The sequence below is a fragment of the Papio anubis genome, chromosome 3 (genome assembly GCF_008728515.1).
Source record: "Papio anubis isolate 15944 chromosome 3, Panubis1.0, whole genome shotgun sequence".
In the NCBI taxonomy this organism is placed as follows: domain Eukaryota; kingdom Metazoa; phylum Chordata; class Mammalia; order Primates; family Cercopithecidae; genus Papio; species Papio anubis.
The window spans coordinates 146,590,776-146,618,018 of record NC_044978.1 but is presented as its reverse complement, the minus strand read 5'-3'; the positions used below and the strand labels follow the sequence as shown (position 1 = coordinate 146,618,018).

At 39.1% G+C, this 27,243-nt stretch overlaps 1 protein-coding gene across 7 annotated transcripts in view; it reads right to left on the bottom strand.

Moving 5' to 3' along the window:
- Positions 1-27,243, bottom strand: part of PDS5A (PDS5 cohesin associated factor A) — a 168,338-nt gene that overhangs the window by 99,319 nt on the left and 41,776 nt on the right. For all 7 annotated transcript variants that reach the window (XR_002522017.2, XM_021938385.2, XM_021938383.2 and 4 more), the window contains exons 3-8: positions 14,127-14,330; positions 12,967-13,053; positions 12,336-12,433; positions 9,112-9,238; positions 6,856-6,936; positions 3,554-3,694 (exon numbers count right to left, since the gene is read on the bottom strand). Coding sequence is in view for 6 of the 7 variants with exons in the window: in XM_021938385.2 (XP_021794077.1) it covers positions 3,554-3,694; positions 6,856-6,936; positions 9,112-9,238; positions 12,336-12,433; positions 12,967-13,053; positions 14,127-14,330 (738 nt within the window). In the remaining variant the exon portion in view is untranslated. The remainder of the gene's footprint in view (positions 1-3,553; positions 3,695-6,855; positions 6,937-9,111; positions 9,239-12,335; positions 12,434-12,966; positions 13,054-14,126; positions 14,331-27,243) is intronic.

The following is a 27,243-nucleotide window of genomic DNA, read 5'->3' as shown; positions in this document are numbered from 1 at the left end:
CTAAGAAGGGAAAACAGAAAGTGAAGCTTGAGCTTTATTCATCAGATTACAGAAAATATCTTGAAACATTCTCAAGAAGATACAATTTCATATTTCTGCTTATAACTGTGAGAAGTTTAAAATATCATATGTCCTCATTTACTATGCAGAAATTGATTTGATTTCATGTTAGATCATCTGGGTTTTTGCTCTTATTTCACACCTTCTCAACTGCTAATTTATGTCTACTTCACTGATTAATTGCATTCTATACACTGGTTATGGACATTGTAAATACAGACATATAATTCACTTCTAACATTACGAACCCTATAAAAACGTCTATGAAGGACAAAGCTACAGTTACCACCCTAATAAGCTTACTTTATAGGAAATCTGCAATTTACATTCCAACATAAATACACATCAATTCAAGTTTTGATATACAAAGTTTTTTTTTTTGAGGAGTCTTGCTCTGTCTCCCAAGCTAGAGTGCAGTGGCGCGATCTCAGCTCACTGCAACCTCTGCCTCCCAGATTCAAGAGATTCTCCTGCCTCAGCCTCTTGAATAGCTGGGATTACAGGCGTCCACCACTGTGTCCGGCTAATTTTCACATTTTTAGTAGACATGGGGTTTCACCATCTTGGCCAGGCTGGTCTCGAACTCCTGAACTTGTGACCCACCCGCCTCAGCCTCCCAAAGTGCTGGGATTATGGGAATGAACCACCGCGCCTGGCCGATATACAAAGTTTTAATGAAGAATCCCCTACTGACTGGTGAATACGATACTACAGAATTTCATGATTCGTGGAAACTCATTTTAATAGCAGCCCAAGAATCAAAAAGACGATCTGAAGGTCAACTTAAATACTATAAAAAAGCAAAACTTCATTGTTTTCTAGTAAGAGTCTCTTATTTTCTTATCCTGAAACAGTATATGCGATAAAAATTCTGTTTCAGTTTCAGTGGTGATGCCACGCTTTAATGTAAAATAAGTTATTCTGAAACCATATGTTGTGTGAAACTTTTCAAAAATCATATTCGCTAGGAAAATAAACACAACATCTAAAAGCAACTGCTAATTTTTTTTTTTAGGTGTTCACATACAATATGTGGCTAAAGCAATACCAGATATCCAATAAACAAAATATTTTTGGCAAAAGAGAAGTAAAAATAGAAAAATAAAGACCACAGGATAAAATATTTTCCTTATGAATGTTTTAACGCTCAAGAACAGGGGTTTTGTGGGTAAAACAGGCACACTTAACCAATGTAAAAATGAAAATTACATCAAGTATTATTTTAATTATAAATGACAAAAATGATTTTTTTAAAAAAAGAGGTAGAGTCTTGTTCTGTTGCCCAGGCTAGAGTACACTGGCATGATCATGGCTCACTGTAGCCTTGAACTCCTGGGCTCCAGTGATCCTCCCACCTTGGCCTCCTGAGTAGCTGGACATACAGGTGTGCATCACCACACCTGGCTAATTTTTTATTTTTCTATAGAGACAGAATCTTACCACGTTGACAAGGTTGGTCTTGAACTCCTGGCCTCAGGCAAGCCTCCCATCTCAGCCTCCCATAATGCTGGGATTATATGGACATGAGGTACCACACCTGGCCTGATTTACTTTCTCTTTTTTTTGTGAGACAAGGTCTGGGTCTGGCTCTATCACCCAGGCTGGAGTACAGTGGAGCAACCTCAGTCCACTATAACCTCCACCTTCCAGGCTCAAGCCATCCTCCCACCTCAGCCTCCTGAGTAGCTGGGACTATGGGTGTGTGCCATTATCCTTGGCTAATTTCTGTATTTTTTGTAGAGATGGGTGTTACCATGTTGCTCAAGCTGGTCTCAGACTCCTGGGCTCAAGAGATCTGCCTGCCTCCACCTCCCAAAGTGCTGGGATTACACAGGTATGAGCTACGGCACTTGGCCCAGCCTGATTTTCTTTGACAAAATTTTTCTCAAGCAAGGTGACAATAATGCAGAGTAGCACAACCTTCTAATAAGTTCAATTTACTAGCCAATATGATTTATTTCTTAAAGAAAAAGTAATCTGTCCCTTAAATATGAAATAATATATGGAAATTTTATTCTAATAGCAAGTAACTATTTTAGTAGATCGGTGATTATTTCAAACGAGGTGACATTTAACATCTATTAACCACAGAAGTAAAACTAACTGAAAACTCGCCCCTCTGCTATTTGTAAAAGTCAAAATACATTCCTTGACCAGACTCAGTGGCTCATGCCTTCTCAGTAATCTGAGGCCAAGACAGGAGAACTGCATTAGGCCAGGAGTTTGAGACCAGCTGGGCAACATATTGAGAACCCCTCTCAACCAAAAAAAAAAAATATATATATATATATTTTACCAGGAATGGTGAGGTATACCTATAGTCCCAGCTCCTCAAGAGACTGAGACAAGAGGATCACTTGAGCCCAAGACTTCAAGGCAGTATTAAACTTTTACAAATATCAAAGGAGCAAGAATTACAAATTACTTGCTCAGTTGTCTATAAAAAATAGATATACTATTTTTAGGACAGTCAAATTTCTGTCCTTAATCTGTACCATGAAAAGGTCATAAAATTGTAAGCAATACCATATTAGGATTCCATTTAAAATCTTTGGATGTTCTAAAACATATCTACCTAATAATGGATACCATTTAATACCAACATGTACTATAAATTTCTAAGATAGGCCGGGAGCGGTGGCTCAAGCCTGTAATCCCAGCACTTTGGGAGGCCGAGGCGAACGGATCACGAAGTCAGGAGATCGAGACCATCCTGGCTAACACGGTGAAACCCCGTCTCTACTAAAAATACAAACAAAAAGAAATTAGCTGGGCGCGGTGGCGGGCACCTGTAGTCCCAGCTGCTCTGGAGACTGAGGCGGGAGAATGGCGTGAACCTGGGAAGCGAAGCTTGCAGTGAGCCAAGAGCGCGCCACTGTACTACAGCCTGGGCAACAGAGCGAGACTCCGTCTCAAAAAAAAAAAAAAAAAAAAATTCTAAGATAATACCATTTTTCCTATCTATTGCTTGTGTCACTGTGATTATCAGGAGATATTTAACAATTAGAAGTATTATAATTTTGTGGCCAGGCATGGTGACTCATGCCTGTAATCCCAGCACTTTGGGCAGCCAAGGTGGGCAGATAACAAGGTCAAGAGATTGAGACCAGCCTGGCCAACATGACAAATCCCCGTCTCTACTAAAAATATAAAAATTATATGGGTATGGTGGTGTGCGCCTATAGTCCCAGCTACTCGGGAGGCTGAGGCAGAAGAATCGCTTGAATCCAGGAGGCGAAGGTTGCAGTGGGCCGAGATTGCGCCACTGCACTTCAGCCTGAGCAACAACAGCAAAACTCCGTCCAAAAAAAACAAAGAAAAAGATAAACTGAAGTCATACTTTATTCTTCTGCAGTTACCGAAAAATTATGCGGTATACATTTTTCCTGGAAAGTTTAAAGGGCAAGAAAATTGGTCAATTTTACATTGTACTTGCTCTAGAAATAAGAAAAACATGAAAAACAAAATAGAAAAGAAAATTGGTCAATCTTACCTTTAGTTTGAATTCAAGCTGTGGCATGACAGATAATAATAAATGAGGATCTATAGCAAAAAGTTCCTGAATCAGATCAAATACATGTTCTGACAAATCACTTACTGATGATCTTCCCAGCACTAGGACTTGATTGAAAAACTGTAAGAGATATTAAAAACAAAAATAAAACATCCAGTTCACTTAAAAACATGGATACATTTTTATAAACATTTTTATAAACTATATAATTAGGTTTTACACATACAATTGAAGGAGGTGATACAAATACATGTGTGATTACTAATATACAATAGGACAATCATCTAAACAGCGGAAGAAATAATTTCCTAATAATATCAAATCATGAATGTTACAAGGAGAAAAGCAAAAACCAAAATTGGTTTGTTGGGTATATTTCAAATAAGGACTTTTCTAGGAATCTTTGTTTTCATTAAAACAATTTAGACCGTTTGTGTAGTTCATTACAAAGGATTTTAGAAAAATTTCCTTGTAGCAGAGAAATATTACAAAGTCTCAATCTTTGATTTTTTTTTTTTCTTTTTTTGAGATGGAGTCTGGCTGTGTCGCCCAGGCTGGAACACAGTGGCGTGATCTCAGCTCACTGCAACTTCCACCTCTGAGATTCAAGCAATTCTCCTGCTTCAGCCCCAGGAACCCGCCACCACGGCCAGCTAATTTTTGTATTTTTAGTAGAGACAAGGATTCCCCATGTTGGCCAGGCTGGTCTCAAACTCCATACCTCAGGTGATCCACAAGCCTTGGCCTCCCAAAGTACTGGGATTACAGGTGTGAGCCACTGCGCCTGGCCTCAACCTTTGATTTTTTTAAAAATCAAAGGTACAGCGGCACACGCCTATAATCCCAGTACTTTGGGGAAGCCAAGGCATGACAATCTTGAGCCCAGGAGTTGGAGACCAGCCTGGGCAACACAGTGAGACCCTTGACTCTACAAAAATTAAAAAATTATCTGGGCGTGGTGGTGCATGCCTATAGCCCCAGCTACTCAGGAGGCCATGGCAGGTGGGATCATTTAAGCCCTAAGAAGTCGAGGTTGCAGTGAGTTGTGATCACATCACTGTACTCCTCCTGCATGGGGGACAGAACAAGACCCTGTTTCAAAAAAAAAAAAAAAAATCAGAATAATGTTTCCATGAGTTTAGTAATAAAGAGTATTTAAAGGGGAAGGATTTTTTGTTGTTGTTGGGTTGGTTCTTTTAATACTCAGAGAAAGTCAAATATGTTTTGGCTCACATGACAAAAAGAACAAAAAGTTGGTAATACAAAAGCTAACTGATTTTTTTTTTAAATGCTAGATGGAAATAAAGAGTATACAAGGCCAAGAGCACAGATTAGAAGATACCAGCATTGCACACCATGACCGCCACAAATGCAGAATAATTCAATTTTTAAAATGTCTCAGGGGGCAATTGTACGCAACTGAAACAAGCATACATTTCTGGTAGTAACATAATTTGAAAAGCAGTATAAATTAAGAGTTAGAAAATGCTCATTATTGGCCAGGCACAGTGGCTCACACCTGTAATCACAGTACTTTGGGAGGCTGAGGCAGGCAGATTACCTGAGGTCAGGAGTTCAAGACCAGCCTGGCCAACATGCTGAAACCCCATCTCTACTAAAAATATAAAAATTAGCAGGGTGTGGTGGCACACGCCTGCAGTCCAGCCACTCAGAAGGCTGAAGCAGGAGAATCACTTGAGCCTGGGAGGTAGAGGTTGCAGTGAGCTGAAACTGCACCACTACACTCCAGCCTGGTCAACAAGGTGAGACTCCATCTCCAAAAAAAAAAGGAAAAAGAAATCATTCCCATTGCATAAGAATAATACCAAAAAATTCATATTTACTATGCAGACGTTGAAAATAATGAAGAAGACAGTTTTATCAAAATATATGCATACACACACACAAAAAAGCATAGAATACTACTTCTGAAAGGATATAAGAAAACCTATTGGGGATGGTTATTTCTGAGAATTGAGAAATGTATTCAAGGCTGAAGACAGACACTTCTTTAGTACCATTATTGTTTAATCTGTTTAAATATTAATTTAGCAATCCAAGCAATACTAATAGGGTAACATTTAAATTAAAAGCCTCTTTGTATTTTTATCCATGGAAAATAATTCAACAACACATAAATGTTAAGATTCACAAAGATGATTAGGAAAGGAAAGAAACACTGAAAAGACCTAAATCTATGACAATAAGGAAATACATATCAAGAAACATTTACAGTCATTCTTATATATTTAAAAAGAATGTCAAAATATGTAAATACAAGTAAGACAATAAAAATTTTACATAAAGTAGCTGGGTGCAGTGGCTCACACCTGTAATCTCAGCACTTTGGGAGGCTGAGGAGGGTAGATCACAGGGTCAGGAGATCGAGACCACCCTGGCTAACACGGTGAAACCTTGTCTCTACTAAAAATACAAAAAATTAGCCGAGCATGGTGGCGAGAGCCTGTAGTCCCAGCTACTCGGGAGGCTGAGGCAGGAGAATGGCGTAAACTCGGGAGGTGGAGCTTGCAATGAGCCAAGATTGCACAACTGTACTCCGGCCTCGGGGACAGAGAAAGACTCCGTCTCAAAAAAAAAAAAAATTTTTTTTTCATAAAGTATGTGGGAAAATAGTTATAAATATGAGCAAATGTACAATGGAATTAGTTGTTATAAGGTAGTGAAATTGCAAACTTTTTTTCCTAATTATTAACTTTTTTAGTAAAAACAAAAAAACCCAGAACAAATTCCTCAGTACAGTTTTTTTAAACTATTACTATATAGCAACTATCACAATCTTTCATTACTCAAAGTATTTAAATGTTTGCCAAAAACAACAGCCAAAACAACCAATTTTCTAAATAAATCTCTGTAATCTTAAAAAAAAAAAAAAAAAAAAAGGAAGAAACATTAGAGGACTTCAGAAGAATGACCCAAAAGACACAAAGAAGAAAATATATAAAGAGAGACACAGAGACCCAAGGATAAAGATGTAGAGAAAAAATGAAAGGATCAGCACATCTGGGAGACAATGAAATAAATATAAATACAAATGCAGATAAGGGGATGGGAGTTGCAGACAACTTTTCTTATAGTAACATCCACCCTTTAAAAACAACATCATGAAGCTTATGCTGCATTTCTCTAACCTTGGTCACATTTGGACATAAGTTCTTCTACATTTATAAGCTAAATAAACTTCTATGTAAGAGGTTCTAATAAATTAGTACAAAAGATTAAGAATTACAAAATATAGAATGAACACAGAAAGAAATACATACATTAGCAATGCATGCCTCAATAGTCTGGACTGTTCTTTTCAATAGCACTTTTGCAAGGTCAAAGGACTGTTTATTTAAGTTCTGAAAAATAATAAAAACGTGGAAAGTTACAAATGAATTTGTTAATTTATGAGATAGCAACACTAGAATACTGTAGTCTTCAAATCTGTAATAAAATACGAATTTTTCTTCACTAAAATACGAAGCAAAAATAAAAATAACTGAATTCTCTTCAAGGTTTTGCAAATATCCTCTAGTCAAGTGGTCTTAAATGCAGATGTCGCAAATCAAACTCATTTATTAATCAAAAACTAAAATGGATTAGTTAGCAAAAGCACAACCCGATATTAAGTTTTACTAAACTCAAAATAGACCTAATGCTTTTTGGTTTTTATGTGTTAACCAATGTAAACTGACAACTACACCCATGTATCTTAAACACATACACTCCCCAATCTAACACAACATGCTCAATTATTTCATTGTTTAATCAATGCTTGATCTGGAGACGAGTAGACCTGGTAAGTGTTTCAAATAAACAGAGTTACTGATCAATTTTATTTTTGAAATGCTGAATAATATGCTTCCGCTTAAAGAGTCCCAATATACTCAAATAAATTAAAGGATCTGAGAAGGACCTTAGAAAATATATATTTAATTTTTTTTAAATGCCTGAAAAGGGAATTCTTGTTTTGAATAACACCGAGTAACACCGCTATATCTTGAAGTTCTGGACCAAACAGATTCATTCACCACCATCTCACACCTCTTCCAAAATGAGGCTAGGAAACCCTACACTCTAGGCCAGGGGTCGGCAAACTTTTTCTATGAAGGGCCACATGGTAAATATTTTAGGTTTTGTGGGTCATACAAATCACTGCTACAACTACACAACTCTGCTGTTGTAGCATGAAAGCAGATATAAACAAAACGAAAATGAATGAACATGGCTGTGTTCCAATAAAATCTTACTTACATAAATAAGCAATGGTCCAAATTTGACTAACAAGCCATAGCTTCTTGACCCCCTGCTCTACACTTTTATTTCACTGGCAAAGGACAAGATTTGCTTAAAATTAAGTTAACATTTCTATTTATTAAAAGAAGTCTATTTCCTACTACTAATAAAAATTCTCTCAAGCCCAGTGTGGTTGCTCATGCCTGTTATCTCAGCACTTTGGGAGGCTAAGGCGGGAGATCGCTTGAGCCCAGGAGTTTGAAATAAGCCTGGGAAACATTGCGAAATCCCGTTTCTACAAAGAAAACTTAAAAAAAAAAAGTCAGGTATGGTGGCACATGCCTGTATTGCCAGCTACTTGGGAGGCTGAGGTAGGAGGATCACTTCAGCCCAAGAGACAGAGGCTGCAATGAGGCAAGATTGTGCCGCTGCACTCCAGCCTAGGTGACAGAGTGAGACCCCTTCCCAAAAACATACCACCAACCTACTTACCTAGCATATAAAAACCAAATATACTGTCTTAATCTGCCAAAATATACTCTACTTTGCCACAGTCTCAGAATTTTATAAACTACATTTGAATAAAATGTAAATAATATTTAGACTCAATAATTTAAAATTAATTATATCTTTCTGTGAATGAGTACATATTTTTCCTCTAATGTCTGATAACAGGTTATTGAACCATTAGAAGAAAAGAGCAGGAGGGCAACACTGGGGTAGGCTTGAGTAGAGCCCAGTGGTGGAGCCTGAGGGCAGCCAAGTCCTTCAGATTCTTAGGAGGATCTGGTAGAGATAAATAGAAAAAGGAAATGGGGAAGAATGATACACCTCTGAATCATCCTTTTCTTCTTAACATTAACCATACAGCTTCTGCCCAAATCTTTTTCTGAGAGTACCTAAGAAAAAGGTACGATATGGATTCTGAAAAGAAATCCAAACTCCTATGTGTCACATCTATGTTAATAAGGAGGAAATACATTTCTTTTCCAAACACAATTAACCAAAAAGACAACACCCCTAACCCCTTACAATTCTCAGATTATTTGTGTGAATACGAAACATTTTCAGTTCCGTATTCAATTTCTTGAATGAAACTCTTACATGATATGTTAATCAATATATTTTGTAAAAATAATAGCCACAAGACTAACGTATGTTAACCTATTTTATTTGAGGTGGAGAATGGTCATGGGAACAATTACATGGGATTGCAAATGGCCTGAAAACAATTGTTCATTCTTATGTGTAGCATGACTGTTAAATATTAACCTTTAATATCTTCATACTTTACAGACCTTATGTGCAGGAATGAGGTTAATAAGAATGGAGTCCAATAACTCTTGAGTAACTCCATCACCTTCCATGATGATAGAACTCATCAAATCTAGCATGTGCATTTGTACCTTCTTATTGTGGCTATTGCTATAAAAAAAAAAAAAAAAGAATAAGTAGGAGGAAGAGGAAAAGAATAAGAGAATTCAAGCTTCCAATAGGAAATTAAACTTCCTAGTTTAAAACAACAATCTCACATGTAAAGGATTTTCACTTGAGGGACAGTGCCAATAACGGCAGAGAAATTTGGGGGGCTCTATTTTCTTTCTCCTTTTGTTGACTATTACAACAGCTGTAAGGTATTGTTGTATTTTATAAAAACAAACACAAACCTAATTTCTAATAAACTATGTTTTCCTCAATTCACATTTTTTTAAAAAAGAAAAAGGCCAGGCACAGTGGCTCGCGCCTGTAATCCCAGCACTTTGGGAGGCCGAGGCGAGTGGATCACCTGACATCAGGAGTTTGAGACCAGCCTGGCCAACATGGTGAAATCTCGTTTTTACAAAAATACAAAAATTAGTGGGGCGTGGTGGCGGGCGCCTGGAATTCCAGCTACTGGGGAGGCTAAGGTGGAAGAATCACTTGAAACTGGGAGGCAGAGTTTGCAGTGAGCAGAGATCATGCCACTGCACTCCAGCCTGGGCGACAGAGTGAGACTCCGTATCAAAAAAAAAAGAAAGAAAGAAAAGAAAAGGAAAAGGAAAAAAAAGACCTTTAAAATAAATTAAGTCTCTATACAACTAGGATTCCAAGAGTAAATTAAATTCTGCCTAATAAAAATGTCAATTTTAGCCTGGGCAATGTGGCGAAACCCTGTCTCTACAAAAAAATTAAAAATTGGCCAGGCGTGGTGGTGTGTCCCTATAGCCCCAGCTACTCAGAAGGCTGATATGGGAGGATCACTTGAGCCCAGGAGGTCGAGACATCAGCAAGCCATGATCATGCCACTGCACTCCAGCCTGGGTGACAGACCAAGACCCTGTCTCAAAACACACACACACACGTCCACTTCAAAGAAAGGACACTTCTGCTTACATGCCCCAGATTTTTAAAGGTGATAAAATTTTAAGGAAACAAACAAAAAGTATGATAATAAAGGCAGCCATTTTTTTCAACTCCCACACCTTAGGTCTTAATCAATTCCTCAAATTAAGATAAAAACCTATTTAAATACCCCCAAATGCATAAGCCAATATAAGCAATTATTGATGTATCCTTGCCACTAGAAGTTTTAATTCACCAATACTGAAAATCAAAAGTTTCATCTAAAATGCTTTCAATACCTAGAAGGTTTTTCTGAAAATGTCATCCTAGTATCTCTTAAAGAATTTCAGACAGACAAATGAAAAATCAATAAAGTATAAACTATAAGGCCAAGAATCAGTTTCAAGTGCTTCCACAGTGAGGCCTGCCCTTTCTTGCTACTTTTGAACCTAGTCAGCATATGAAGAGGCCTGGGCTGACCTCCTGAATGGGTGGGACATGTGACCCAGTTCTATCACTTCAGCCCACCTCAGCCAACAGCCAGGTATCGGCCACATATCCTGCCAACTGACTACAAACACAGGTGCAAATCCAACCCAAATAAAATCAACTGCCAAGCAGAATCATGAGCTAAATAAAATGGTGGCTGTCTTAAACCATCAAGTTTTAGGTTACTTTGTAATGCAGCAAAAGCTAACAAACACAAAGGTAAGGTTTATATGTTCTATCATTTACTTTAAAGGCTTACTGCTAGTCAAATGCCACAGGAAGTTTTTTCTCATGCTGTCTTTCTACAAGCTTCTATCCTATGCCAAGCTGGAGTGATCCTTTCCTGTTTGTTTCAGGATCATGTCTAATCCTACCATTCCATCTAAGGAAAAAGAAAATACGATACAGCATTCATAAAAATCTCCAGAAAACTCTGGAAATGTGCTGTTCAATATGCAAGCCATTTGCCACATATGGCTGGTGAACATGTGAAACATGACGAGGGCCACATGTTGGAATGAAAATACTTTCGGATACAGTGGAATATATAAAATATATTATCAAAATGAATTTCACTTGTTTTTATTTTCTATTAATGTGACTACTAGAAAACGTATGTGAGATATGTTTATATATAATGTAATGCTCTAGAACACATCTCATAGCAGTACTTGATTTACTATACAAAAAACAAACCAGGCTGGGCATAGGAGCTCACACCTGTAAACCCAGCACTTTGGGAGGCTGAGGTGGGTGGATCACTTGAGGTCAAAAGTTTGAGACCAGCCTGGTCAACAGGGCGAAACTCTGTCTCTACTAAAAATACAAAAATTAGCCGGGTGTGGTGGCACACACCTGTAGTCCCAGTTACTCAGGAGGCTGAGGCAGGAGGATTGCTTGAACCCGGGAGGTGGAAGTTGCAGTGAGCCAAGATGGAACCACTGCACTCCAGCATGGGTGACACAGAGCAAAACACTGTCTCAAAAAAACAAAACAAAACAACCCACACAGAAGAAAACAACAACAACAACAAAAAACCCACACACACAAAAAACAAACCAAACAAAAACAAAAAAAATCACAAACCAAAAAACATGGGCTAAAATCAGAATTTGAGCCTCGTGTTCAGCAACTGGTCCTTGGGCAAGCCACTACACTTCCTGGCTCTGGATTAGTTTCCCTACTTCTATAAAGAGAAGGCCAATTTAGGCAATGTTTAAGACTTTTTTTCTAGGTCTAGAATATGAAGTTGTCAAAGTTAGTGAGCTTAAAGACTGAGCTATTATGTCTCCCAGCACTAATGGTACATATGATATGCATAATTTCTACCTCATAACTTAATACTTCATTGTATTAATGTAAGGTTTCAGAGGATTTGCTTTACAACCATATGTGGTTGCCTCTATTAGATACTAAGTTCCTTCAAAACAAGAGCACCACTTTATACTTCTCTACTGGTCCACAGCCTCCAGGACAGACTGGGGCACTGAAGGGCCAACCAGTAAACTGATAGCATAATTTAAAATGGTAGTAGGTGGTCAAAGGCAGTGTTCGGACAACAGAATTTTTACTTTCCCCTTCATGTTAAGTTTTCTAAGGAAAACAATTCCTTATAACTCTGAAATATCTTAGTGTAGATGTAGAGTATACAACATCTGAATATATAAATCAAGAAAAAGAGACAAGCAGAAATGCTTGAAAAATAACTTACTTGATCACTGAGAAGAGAGTCCTAAAAAGCTGAATAAAAATTTCATTGCAATCTTCCAATTCAAAGCAGATGTTATATGATTTAACCCAAGCTAAATTCTTAAATAAATAAAAATAATTATTGAATTATACATATATAAACAGAATAGTTATATAATAAAAATTCAGTAAAAATTAATTTTTAGTTAGAAACATATTAAAGTCTATAAAGACTCAACATATAAAATTTTAAGTGTTAAATTAATCACATATTCTGACTTGAAAAAGATATATACCTGATGGCATCAATTTTCTCAAACTGAAAAATACTCAATATTTTTAAGTTGGTAGATATATTTACACACAAAATTTAAGAAGCAGTTAAAAAATCTGTTTCTAGAATAGAAAATAATAAAAATAGAAAGATACAAACAAAAGGCATAGCTTCAAATAATCTACAGTTTTTCCATCAGAATATACTTTATCTCTTCAGGATAGGAAGAAAAATAAAATAATATTTTCCTTATGAAATGTAAAAGACATTATAGGCTTTGAATAAAACAAAAAGACTCATTTTACATTACAAAGTTAACATGAAGAATTTTCTATCATGTGAAATAATATAACAGTTATTAAAGTTTTTGGTTTTTTACCTCTAATAAATAAAAGTATCTATTAAACTGTGGACTCTTCGTATCCTCCAAACCTTTTAACTGTCTGGTAATAAACAAAAATATGTCCTGTTAAAAAAAATAAAACATATTAGACACAAATACTTTTCTTTCACAACACACTAATAGTATGTAAATTTATTATTTGTGTACAAACTACAATAAAAGAAAATTCTCGGCCGGGCGCGGTGGCTCAAGCCTGTAATCCCAGCACTTTGGGAGGCCGAGACGGGCGGATCACCAGGTCAGGAGATCGAGACCATCCTGGCTAACACGGTGAAACCCCGTCTCTACTAAAAATACAAAAAATTAGCCGGGCGTAGTGGCGGCGCCTGTAGTCCCAGCTACTCGGGAGGCTGAGGCAGGAGAATGGCATAAACCCGGGAGGCGGAGCTTGCAGTGAGCCGAGATCGGATCGGCTATTTCCTGCAAGTAAACAGTAATTTTTAGCCAATGTTTTGAAGTTGATGTATGACTACGAAGTTGAGTGCGTAAAAAGGCAAGACTAGTCCAATGGTACTATGTTTCATGATAGTCTTTCATTTCTTAATAAGCTTTCTTTAGAAGTTTTAACTCACAGTAGTATCAATATAATACAAAATAATTTTAGGACTATTTTTAAAGAAAGCAGCCTACAGGATTAAAATTTGCCAAGAATAAAATTATTCAAAATACAAAATCTCCTCAAGAGATCAATATGAGTTCCACAAACACTTGAACAAAGGCAGAATGACCAAGATGAGCTATAGTTTTGCATGCTGAATAACTTATAGGGGAAAATAGTCATATGAATATGTAAATTCTGGTATGCTATTATTTTTAAAAAGTATCATTAATCTGCTATTTATCCCTGGAACATAGCCATCTGGGCTTTTGTGATGTATTAACCCGAAAATTGGATTTGGGCACACAGGGACTAGTTCTGAACTACACCTTTCTATGCTTCAAATCAAACAACCAACTAACCCAGTTATTTGTGGAAATACTAACTGAATGAATAATTTTGCAACTTATGATATATCCTTAAGATGAAGAGACTAATATGAAACCTATGTTCATAAAGGTAAAATATAAAAATAAAAGTATACCTTCTGAACAGCGGTGAATGAAAAATATAATAAAATGAAAAAGACTGTATTTACCTTAAGTTTATCATGGGAAGTATATGGAGCTTCCGGGGCATAGATACGAAAGATATCAGCCAAACAACATGCTACGAGGAGACGCACATCTTTATTGGGGTTCCTGAGGAAGAATTCAGATGCAAGATGCAAGGCTAGTGGGAGATACTGCTGTTTTTCATCTTCTGAGTCCTGATCCATATCCATAAAAGTTTTCACTACCATCTGTAAAAATGTACAAAAACACAAAATAATCAACTCCTGGCATTTAGAAATCAGTGGAGGATGTAATTTTTTTTTTAAAAAGTCATTTCCATTAGCAATCAGTGGCCACCAGACAATTCAGTCAACTTTTTATAAATCTTCATTTAAGAATTTCAGAAAAGATCACAAGCATGAAACAGCTAGTCTAAAAAACCCATAAACAAGTATCAACTTATTAGACACATTATCTGAACTAGCACCTCATTTATGAAGAACTTAAGCCTCTTATTACTCATTTTAAATCTAGCCCAGGTAGTCCCTGGCCCCATGTGGACAATAATATTCATTTGATATTTGGCAACATCATTGACTATGTTTCTTTTATATTTTATGATTAAAGGTGCATTGTTTAGGCTCCTTAAAATTGCTATTTCATTGAATGCTTTAATGACTTTTACATTTCACAATAAAAAGTCATTTTCCAGGCTGGACAACATGGCAAGACCCTGTCTCTACAAAAAATACAAAAATTAGCTGGGTATGGTAGCATGTGTCTGTAGTCCCAGCTGCATGGGAGGCTGAGATGGGAGAATCCCTTGAGCTCAGGAGGCGGAGATTGCAGTGCCCCAAGATCATACCACTGCACTCCAGACCAGGTGACAGAGACACTGTCTTTTAAAAAAAAAAAAAAAAAAAAAAAAAAAGGCATTTTAGAATAATTTTAATGCAGTTGTATTTCTAATTAAAATATTTAAGTATAATTAACCTGTTGTTATTTATGGTTATAAATTTAACCAACACACACCTTGGAATCATTATAAAATGCAAAGAATCATGAAAAAAATAATAAAAGAAAAATCCATAATTTATCAACTCCAGAAACTACTATTCACATTTTTGTGTACTTTATGCTGGCCTGTTTTCTCTGTAATTATGCAAATAACTATAATTCTTTATATACCAAATCACAATAATTTCCCCAGACCTTAAAAATTATTCTCTAATTATAAATCATAGTTTACTTAATCTGTGTGTCTTAAACTGAGTGTCAACTTGATTGGATTGAAGGATACAAAGTACTAATCCTGGGTGTTCCTGTGTGAGTGTTGCCAAAAGAGATTACATTTGAGTCAGCGGGCTGGGGAAGGCAGGTCCACCTTAAGCTGGTGAGCACAATCTAATCAGCTTCCAGTAAATATAAAGTAGGCAGAAAAACGTGAAAAGGGAAAGCGGGACTAGCTTCCCAGCCTACATATTTCTCCCGTGCTGGATGCTTCCTGCCCTCAAACATCAGACTCCAAGTTCTTCCGTTTTGGGACTTGGACTGGCTCTCCTTGCTCCTCAGTTTGCAGACAACCTATCGTGGGGCCTTGTGAATTAACACTTAATAAACTTGGTCATAACACTTTATGTATTATATTTTATTTGCTATTACATTATTTCTATTTACTTGTAATTATATGAAAGAAACTGGCTTATAACTTCTAAAGACAACCGTATCAGGTTTTAGTACTAAATTATACTGGCTTGAAACAAAATAAGCAGTAATCCCTCTTTTTTTCTATTGCAGTATATCAAAAGTGTGCTAGTAAGGCTGGTTTTATTTCTTCCTTAAATAGTTAGGAAAGTATGACTGATAAAAGAAGGAATCATAATGGAAATAAGAAAATATTTTGAACTGAATTATAATGTAAATATGAACTACCAAAACTCATAAGATGCACTTACCACTGTACTTAAAGAAAATTTATAATCTTAAATGTGTATTTTACAAAAGAAAGAATGAAAAATCCATCATCTATATTTCCATCTGGAGAAATTAGATAAATCCAAATAAGCTAGAACCAGGGTTTATGAAGCAAAAGATAGAGAAGGGCTGGGTGTGGTGGCTCACACCTGTAATCCTAGCACTTTGGGAGGCCAAGTCAGGAGGACTGCTTGAGCCCAGGAGTTCAAGACAAAGGTCTGGCTCTGCCGCCCGGGCTGGACAGTAGCACAATCTCAGCTCACTGCAACCTCTACCTCCCAGGTTCAAGAGATCCTTCCACCTCAGCCCTCTGAGCTGTTGGTACTACAGGCACACACACCGCACCTGGCTAAGTTTTGTACTTCTTTTGTGTGTTTGTAGAGATGGGATTTTGCCATATGTTGCCCAGGCTAAAAAATATTTTTAAATTATTGCTATCTAATAAACTATCCCAAAACTCAGTGCCTTAAAACAATAACATTTATCATATGTAGTTGAAGAATTGGAAAGTGGCTTAGCTAAGTTGTGTGGGCCTGGAATCTCTCAAGAGGCTGTACCTGGTCAAGGCTGCAGTTATCTGAAGGCTTGACTGGGCATGGAGGGTGTGTTTTGAAGGTAACTCATTCTTACGGTTCTAAGTTGACACTGGCTGTTGTTGAAAGGCCTCGGTTCCTCACTACATGGGCCTTTCTTGACAGCTCGAGTGAAAAGGCAGTTAGTTGGTTTTCCCCTGGTGCGAGATCCAAGAGAGCAAATCTGAAGTGGCAGTCTTTTATGATCTAACCTTGAAAAGCATACATTGTCACTTCTACCACAGCCTGTTGGTTACTCAGGTCAGCCCTGTTCAGTGTTGTACGGAGTAAATACAAGGAAATAAGGATCATTCAGGGCTATCTTGGAGCTATATGATACAATGCCTTCTCATATATATACCTTGTATAGTCTTCTCCCACAATGACTCTGGATTTGGCCATGTGACTTTTTTTTTTTTTTTTAAAGAAAGAGTCTTGCTTTGTCGCCCAGGCTAAACTGCAGTGGCATGATCTTGGTTCACTGCAATCTCTGCCTCCCAGGTTCAAGAGATTCTCCTGCCTCAGCCTCCTGAGTAGCTGGGAACTACAGGTACTCGCCACCACGTCTGGCTAATTTTTGCGTTTTTAGTAGAGACAGGATTTCACCACGTTGGCCAGGCTGGTCGTCAACCTCCCGACCTCAGGTGATCCACCTGCCTCAGCCTTCCCAAATGCTGGAATTACAGGCATGAGCCTCCGTGCCCAGTCCAGGTGACTTATTTTGACCAAAGAGACATTAGTCAGCCTGATGCAAGAACAGGCCTGATAAGCATTTGTACATTGAGACTGCAACGCCCCTATGGGAATGTACCCACCATGCTATTAGGAATCCCAGACTATTCAAAAAACAGAGGCTGTGTATATCACATAGACTACGTGGAAGAGAACTAAGGTGACCTAATTGAGTTGTCATCTAAATTTAGCCACAAGAGTGGCCCTGTAGAAGCAAAGTGAGCTTCATAAATACACACAATGAAGGGGAGAAAACCTGTGGTGGCTGTGAAGGTCCTGATGCCATGTATGTCAAACTGGTATCTTCCGATGGTCATGAATTTATTATAAAAAGAGAACATGCAGTGCTAAGCGCGGTGAGTCACACCTGTAATCCCAGCACTTTGGGAGGCTGAGGCAGGCGGATCATGAGGTCAGGAGTTCGAGACCAGCCTGGCCAATATGGTGAAACCCCATCTCTACTAAAAATAAAAAAATTAGCCAGGCCTGGTGGTGCGCGCCTGTAATCCTAGCTACTCAGGAGGCTGGGGCAGGAGAATCGCTTGAACCCAGGAGGCGGAGGTTGCAGTAAGCTGAGATCACGCCACTGCACTCCAGCCTGGGCTACAAGAGCAAGACTCCATTTCAAAAAAAAAAAAGAGAGAGAGAGAGAGAATATGCACTAACATGAGGAACAATCAAAAGCCATGTTGAAGCTGAGCACAGTGGCTCATGCCTATAATTCCAGCACTTTGGGAGGCTGAGGTGGGTGGATCACATGAGGTCAGGAGTTCGAGACCATCTTGACCAACATGGTGAAACCCTGTCTCAACCAAAAATACAAAAATTAGCCAGGTATGGTGGTGGGTGCCTGTAGTCCCAGCTACTCGGGATGATGAGGCAAGAGTATCGCTTGAATCTGGCAGGCAGAGATTGCAATAAGCCAAGATCGTGCCATTGCACTCCAGCCTGGGTGACAAAAGCAAAACTCTATCTCAAAATCAAAACCAAAACATGTTGAGTGACCCAGATCAGTTTGCTGAGAATGAAATCATTGAGGGCAATTTTAGAGAGATCTGTTCCTGTGTGCTATCAAAAGTATGTATGTATTATCAAGAATGGTGGCTTGCACTTATAATCTCAGCTACTTGGGAGGCTGACACAAGATGACTGCTTGAGCCTGGAAGTTCTAGGGTGCAGTGAGCTAGGATCATGCCAATGCATTCCAGCCTGGTGACAGAACAAAACGCTATCTCTAGAAAAGTAAGAGTTAAAGTATACATATATTTTACCTACAAGGTTCGCTACACTAACAGTTCCACTGAGATTTCTGAATTCCCAATTGCACTTGATATTGCACTGGAACAGCTGATGGAGACTTCCCAGATTGTTATTAAATTAAAATAAACTGTTAAAAAAAAAAAAAAAAGTGAGCCCGGCAGGCACCACATGGAAAAGAAGGACCACAAAGTCTATTGAATAATTGTTTCTTACAATTCTGTGAATAGACTTTGTGGTCCCTTTAAGCCACTAGATTTTGCTTTACCACACAGGAACACAAATGAAATTCCATTCATTCTTCCCTTTTTTTAAATATGTCGTTCTGTGCACATTTTTAATGTGCTGTACTGAGGCTAAAAACTACATTTCCTGGATTCCCTTGCAATGGAGTTGAAGTCGTAATTCTGGTATAGCCCATCAGAGGCACTTATTCAAGATTTGGAAGGTGAAAGTTCAGAAGAGGTGGTGGTGTAGTTTCTGCTGTTGTCATATGGCAAGTATGGCGTGAGGTGGTGTGTGTGTGTGTGTGTGTGTGTGGGCATGCACATACACAGCAGCTTTCTACTGACTGGGTGTTAGTACTGTGAAGACAGAGGGAAGAATCACCCATTTTGTGCTGGTACGAATCTATTAAACTGCGTGAGGCTCTGTAGCAAATTATACCAATGGTGACTTCCTAATCACTGGATTACGGCTAAAAGTGTGTCCCTACTTAAGAGCTCCAGGGTGGCTTCCTGATTTCCTCCCCTTTCTGATTAGAGCGAATGATTCAGCTCTTCTTGTGGGCCAGCTATATGAAGTGTTCTGGGAGTCTAGTCCTGTAAGCCTGAATTAAGGGTGCTCTTCCAGCAATTCCAAATCACTTTTTAAATACCAAGTTCCCTGTCTGCTTAAAATAACATAACTAAAGCTTGACTGGTATTTGAAACATGACTCTGATTTTCTCAGATCCTTAAACACGTCAGAATCCCCTGTGCCCTTTGGGCCTTTTTAAATGCTATTGGCTCTTTGTAGACTAATCTCTTCTTACCTCATCTAATTTATCATACACTTATGAGAAACAATTTCTTGGTATGTCTGAGGTTTTTTCCTGTGGATTGTGTTTTAATACCCTCTGGCTATTTATCTATTGTGGTCTCAGTATTTCTTTTTGTCTTTGAAGAAACGAGCAGGAAAAAATCAAAGTATTTTGCCCACAGCTAGATTTGTATAATATTGATAAAAAAGAAACACTAACACCAATACTATTAATAATGATTAACATTTACTGAATATTTACATTCCAGCACTCTATAAATGTTTTTTGAGACAAATTAACTCAAAATTAAGCATCTCTTCACGTATTTGCCATCTACTCTACATTTTCTTGGTGATATGCCTCTCCAAATTTCTTTTTTCCTTATGTGTTTTCAGCTGTCATATATTCTGGGTACCAATCCTTTATCAGATATGTGTATTGCAAATATTTTCTCGCAGTCTGAGGCTTGTCTTTAACAGCATAGAAAAATTTAATTGATGAAGGATTAATTAATGTAATCTAACTTTATCAACTATTTTCTTTTATGGTTTGTGCTTTGTGTGTTCTACCTAAGAAATCATTACCTAACCAAAAGTTGCAAAGATTTTCTCTGTTGTGGTATGTATGTATGTATGTATACATACACACACACATAGGTTTAAAAATTTGCTAGAATAACTCACAACTCAAGGAAAGCACTATATTTTTATTTATTATTTATTTATTTATTCGAGACGCAGTTTTACTGTCACCCAGGCTAGAGCGCAGTGGCACAATCTCAGCTCATTACAACCTCCGTCTCCTAGGTTCAAGTGATTCTCATGCCTCAGCCTGCCCTAATAGCTGGGTGAATACCACTATGTCTGGCTAATTTTTTTGTATTTTTAGTAGAGATGGGGTTACGTCATGTTGGCCAGGTGGGTCTCGAACTCCTGCCCTCAGGTGATCTGCCCACCTTGGCCTCCCAAAGTGCTGGGATTACAGGTGTGAGCCACTGCACCCAGCCTGAAAGCACTATGTTTACTGTCACAGTTTTATTATAAAGGAAATACTTGGAAGCCTAAACAGGATTGAGCAGGCTCGATCTTGGATGGTAGACCACTGGGGAATACCAGGTGCTGTGAGCTAGAAGGAAAAAGAAACAGAAAATAACAAGGTGGAAGAAAAGTATATAACGTAAGAACAGTCAAACTGAAGAGATACATAAGCCAAAGTCTTGGGGGTGAAGAGGGGTGTGTGGATGGGATGGGGACACAGAGCTTCATGCCCTCTTCTCATGGAATCCGGATGTGTCATCCTCCCAGCATATCACTGTGTTCACCAACCAGTAACCTCCCCTGAGCTTTAGTGTTCACAGGATTCATTGGGCTTTACGACATAGGCATGAATGATAAAATCAAGACTGAACTCAATCTCCAGCCTCCCGCTCCTCCTGGGAGAAAGTTCCAATCCTCTAATTTAAGTGACCAGCCCCATCCTGAAGTTATCTAGCGGCACTGCCAGAAGCTGCCTCATTAGCGTAACAAAGATACTCTCACTTGGGAAGTTCCAAGGGTTTTTGAGGCTCTGTGCCAAGAATCAGAACAAAGATCAGATAGACTATTATGTCATATAATTTAAATATGTCCAAATTATTGTACAGTAATTCAATTATACCCCAATATAGCTATTAAAATTTTTTTTCTAATTTTATTTTTTGAGAAAGGTTCTCACTCTGTTGCCCAGGCTGGACTGCAGTGGTGTGATCAGTGCTTACAACAGCCTCAACCTCCCTGGCTCAAGGGATCCTCCTGCCTCAGTCTCCTGAGTAGCTGGGACCACAGACGAATGTCACTATGCGCAGCTGATTTTTATTTATTACTATTCGCAGAGATGGGGTCTTGTTATGTTGCCTAGGCTGGTCTCCAAATTTTGACCTCGGGCGATTCTCCTGCCTTGACTTCCCAAAGTGGTGTGAGTTACTGTGTCCGGCCAAATGAACTTTTTGTAAGTCCAACATAGCAAATGAGAACTCTCACTCACTTTTTAATTGAAATGTAAGTTGGTACAACCACTTTGGTGCTTTCAGTTAATCAGAAGACATGCATGACCAATGATTCAACAATTTCACCTCTGGTGGTGCCCTAAAGCAGTTAGAGTATGTATACAAGGATGATTGGAGTGTTAAGTTTAGCCTAAAGTTGCCTCCTTGCATAAATTCAGCCTAAAGGATTCTCCATACATAGTGAGCTGTACCTAACCAGACTGTAAAAAGACTGTAACCTACTTTCCTACCAATCACACCGAATTGTGGCCAATCATGGGTGGCCAATTGTTCAAACCGTGATCAAATAAGGCAAACGCTGAGTTGTAACCAATTCAGCTATTTCTGTACCTCACTTTCGTTTTCCGTATATCACTTTCCTTTTTCTGTCCATAAATGTTATCCGACCACTTGGCAGCTCTGGAACTGTTCTGAACCCACTCAAGTTTGGAGGGGGCTGCCCAGTTTGTGAATTATTCTTTGCTCAATTAAATTCTGTTAAATTTAATGTGCCTGGGCCAGGCACGGTGGCTCACGCCTGTAATCCCAGCACTTTGGGAGGTCGAGGTGGGTGGATCACCTGAGGTCAGGAGTTTGAGACCAGCCTGGCCAACATGGTGAAAACCTGTCTCTACTAAAAATACAAAACTTAGCCAGGCATGGCGGCAGGTGCCCGTAATCCCAGCTACTTGGGAGGCTGAGGCAGAAGAATTGCTTGAACCTGGGAGGCAGAGGTTGCAGTGAGCCAAGATCGCGCCGTTATACTCCAGCCTAGGTGACAGAGCAAGACTCCGTCTCAAAAATAATATGTCTAAAGTTTTTATTTTAACAACAGCAATGTGGTTTGTAAAAGCCAAAAATCTACAAGTGAAAAATGTCAACAGAAGACTGATTAAAGTGTATAATGAAATACTATATAGTTAGGCCGGGCACAGTAGCTCATGCCTGTAATCCCAGCACTTTGGGAGGCTGAGGCAGATGGATTACGAGATCAGGAGATCAAGACCATCCTGGCCAACATGGTGAAACCCCATCTCTAGTAAAAATACAAAAATTAGCTGGGCATGGTGGCACATGCCTGTAATCCCAGCTACTCAGGAGGCTGAGGCAGGAGAATTGCTTGAACCAGGGAGTCTGAGGTTGCAGTGAGCCGAGATAGCGCCACTGCACTTTAGCCTGGCGACAGAGCGAGACTCCATCTTAAAAAAAAAAAAAAAAGCAATAACATGAAACTCAAACATAACACTGAAGACACAGTAATACAAGGAATCTAGTATGATTCTAGCCATATAAAATTGAAAAAGTAAAACTAGAAAAAAGTCATTCATGTTGGCCAATGCCTATAGCCCCAGCTACTTGGGAGGCTGAGGCAAGAAGATGGCTTGAGCCCAGATCAAGGCTATGGCTGAGCTATGGTTGTACATTGTACAGTGGCTCATGCCTGTAATCACACTTTGGGAGGTCGAGGCAGGAAAACTGCTTGAGCCCAAGTGTTGGAGACCAACCTGGGCAACATAACAAGACCTCATCTCTATTAATAATAATAAATAAAAGCTAGGTGTGCATGGTGACATGTACCTGTAGTACCAGCTACTTGGGAGAATGAGGCAGGAGGATCGCTTGAACCTGGGAGGATGAGGCCGTAATGAGCTCTGATCACACCACTGCAGTCCAGCCTGCGCGACACAGTGAGATCCTTTCTCAAAAAAAAAAATTAAAAACAAAATTTTTAATAGCTTTATTGGGGCTGGGTGAGATGGCTCATGCCTTAATTCCAGCACTATGGGAAGCCAAGGCAGGTAGATCACTTGAGGTCAGGAGTTGGAGAGTAGCCTGGCCAACATGCTGAAACCCTTCTCTACTAAAAATACAACAATTAGTCAGGCATGGTAGCACACGCCTGCAGAAATCCCAGATACTCGGGTCACTGAAGCAGGAGAATCGCTTGAACCCAGGAGGCGGAGGTTGCAGTGAGCTGAAATTGCACCACTGCATTCCAGCCTGGACAACAAAACAAGACTTCATTTCCAAAAAAAAAATCAAAAATAAACAAACAAAAAATAGCTTTATTAAGGTATAGTCAACTACTGTACAATAATTTGGATATATTTAAATTGAGCTATGGTTGTACCAGTGTACTCTGGCCTGGGCAACAGAGACTCTGTCTAAATAGAGTGAAAAATAAATAAAACTAGAAAACAATGAAACTGGCCAGGAGCAGTGTCTCACGCCTGCAATCCCAGCACTTTGGGAGGCCAGGACAGGAGAATCACTTGAAGTCAGGAGTTTGAGATGAGCCTGGCTAACATGGTGAAACCCCATCTGTACTAAAAATACAAAATTTAGGCCGGGTGCAGTGGCTCATGCCTGTAATCCCAGCAGTTTGGGAGGCCGAGGCGGGCGGATCACAAGGTCAAGAGATCGAGACCATCCTGGTGAACACGGTGAAACTCCGTTTCCACTAAAAATACAAAAAATTAGCCGGGCATGATGGCGGGCGCCTGTAGTTACAGCTACTCGGGAGGCTTAGGCAGGAGAATGGTGTGAACCCGGGAGGCGGAGGTTGCAGTGAGTCGACATCGCGCCACTGCACTCCAGCCTGGGAGACAGAGCCAGGCTTCGTCTCAAAAAAAAAAAAAAAAATACAAAATTTAGCTGGGCATGGTGGCGGGTGCCTGTAATCTCAGCTACTTGGAAGGCTGAAGTGAGAGAATCACTTGTGCCCGGGAGGTGGAGGTTGCAGTGAGCCAAGATCATGCCACTGCACTCCAGCCTGGGTGACAGAACGAGACCCTGTCTGGAAGAAAAAAGAAAAGAAAAAAAGAACCTATTATTTTTAGAGATCTATAGTGAAAATATCAGAAAACCAAGGAGACTGCATTAACATGGTAATGGAGGAATTACGTATGAAGGAAGAAGCTTACAACTGAGGGGAACACACAACTTCTGGGGGTGCTGATGATATTCTATTTATTCATATATTCACTTTGTGGTTATTTACCAAACTGCATTTGTTTTATGCACCTTTTATGTTACATTTCAGATATATAGGAATCTAAAGATATGTAAGAATTTTAGATACATAAGAATCTCAGGTTCTCTTTAAAGCAGTTAATCTAATGACCTTTTAGATAATGTAGGGGCTTCAGAAATGTGAACTCCTTCACATAAAAATAGAGAGGAGGAGGAAGAGGAGACAAAGGAAGAAACAGCCCTACAGATTTTTATTTTACTTTAATTTTTTGGAGACAAGGTCTTGCTTTGTCACCCAAGCTGGAGTGCAGAGGTGTGAACAGGACTCACTGCAGCCTTCACCTCCAGGGCTCAAGCAATCCTCCCACTTCAGCCTCCCGAGTAGCTGAGGCTACAGGCATGCGCCACTATGCCTGGCTAATTTTTAGTGTCTTTTTGCTTGTTTTTATTTTTGTAGAGACAGGATTTCATCATGTTGCCCAGGCTGACTCAAACTCCTGGGCTCAAGCAATCCACCCATCTTGGCCTCCCAAAGTCCTGAAATTACAGGCATGAGCCACTATGCTCAGCCTAGAGATATTAACTGAAGAAACATAATGAGTTAATGGTAGGTCTAGAACTGAAAACTAAAACCCAGGTTTCAGTATTGCCAATCTAATACTTGCAAGGACACCATTTTAACTCATATGCTGTAAAAGCACTGTTTCTCTTCTTAGTTTTACTTTTCTTCACTTTTCTTACATTTTACTTGCTTACTCTGTCTTTCCTGTACTAGACTTTTAAGTTCTGTGAAGGCAATAGATTTAAAATTTGTTTGTGTAGTCCTAGAGTCTATAAAAAATGTGCCTCATACAGAGTAAGTACTCAGTGTTTTTTGAATTAATGAAACTATTATCCCAGAAAACTTTACATGTACACCAATCTTTCAACAACAAAAATTCACCTGTCAGGTGTAAAGACAATGTTGAGTTCTGAATTAAACAGGCCATCTAATTTTTATATTAAAATGGCAGTTTACTCACTAAGCATATACATGGACTGCCAGCTCAGACTGAGAATGAACAACCTATTTGCCAACATGTGCCTCTTTGCAGCTTCCTTTTCTATTTTGTACCATTATTTCTAACATAGCCCTTTTATTTATTTAATACACATTCAAGGTGAACACTTAAGGCAGGTGGTGCAGGAGCACAGTTAATGCATAAAGCCGTTAGAATTGAATACACACAAACTGATATTGGAGTTTAGCACATTAGAGCAACTTTTGGGCCTAAGGCTCAAAGTTCAAGTGGCTTACTGACCAAGTTTATCACATCATTATTATGCCTTTTCATTGCACCTAGATTGTAAATTCCTTTTAAGAAAACCTCACAGGCAGGAGTGGTGGCTCATGTCTGTAACCCCAGCACTTTGGGAGGCTGAGGAGGGAGGAGCTCTTGAGGCCAGGAGTTTAAGGCTGCAGTGAACTATAATTGCACCACTGCTGCTCCAGCCTGAACCACAGAGCAAGACCCCATCTCAGCAACAACAAAAACAGCGAGCTAGTTTCATACTGAATAAAGTTGGTAACATTTAGATTCCACTGCCAAAATGCCTAGTTTAGGCCCTTACTGCATCATACCCAACTTGAGTCTCTTTAGATTTTAAAACCAAACACAGTGCTCCTAAATTAATGTTATCCCCAAACAGTGATTTCCTATTGCCGAATTCCTTACGACATTTTAAACATCATAATCAATTTTATAATTTTGTTTGCCTTTTCCACGTGTATACTTACACATATGTATATGTTTATATATAATTATAAAACATTATGTAATGTCAACTCTCCACTCTAGTCAAACTGGGTTAATTCATTATCTTCCAAAAATATCTTGAGCCTCTTTACAGCTTTACACAGAAAAAAGAAAGCTCATAGAGTTTGACACTTTTTAAAATATGTGATATGTCCTAGAATTGCTTCTGCTCCTCAATACAAGCCACCCTACCCAAACATATGTTTTTACTAAATTCTTACCCATCCTTAATGTTTTTTTTTTTTTTGAGGCGGGGTCTCGCTCTGTCGCCCAGGCTGGAGTGCAGTGGCCGGATCTCAGCTCACTGCAAGCTCCGCCTCCTGGGTTTACGCCATTCTCCTGCCTCAGCCTCCCGAGTAGCTGGGACTACAGGCGCCCGCCACCTCGCCCGGCTAGTTTTTTGTATTTTTTAGTAGAGACGGGGTTTCACCGTGTTAGCCAGGATGGTCTTGATCTCCTGACCTTGTGATCCGCCCGTCTCGGCCTCCCAAAGTGCTGGGATTACAGGCTTGAGCCACCGCGCCCGGCCCCATCCTTAATGTTTTTGCCCAAATTCCATTTTTTCTTGAGACAGGGTCTCACTCAGTCACGTAGGCTAGAGTGCAGTGGCATAATCACAGGTCACTACAGCCTTAAGCTCTCAGCCTCCGGAGTAGCTCAGACTAAAGTCATGCACCACCACGCTCACCTAATTTTTGTATCTTTTGTAGAGAAGGGTTTTGCCATGTTGCCCAGACTAGTCTTGGACTCCTGGGCTCAAGCGATCCACCTGCCAAGGCCTCCCAATGTGCTAGGACTACAGGTTTGAGTCAC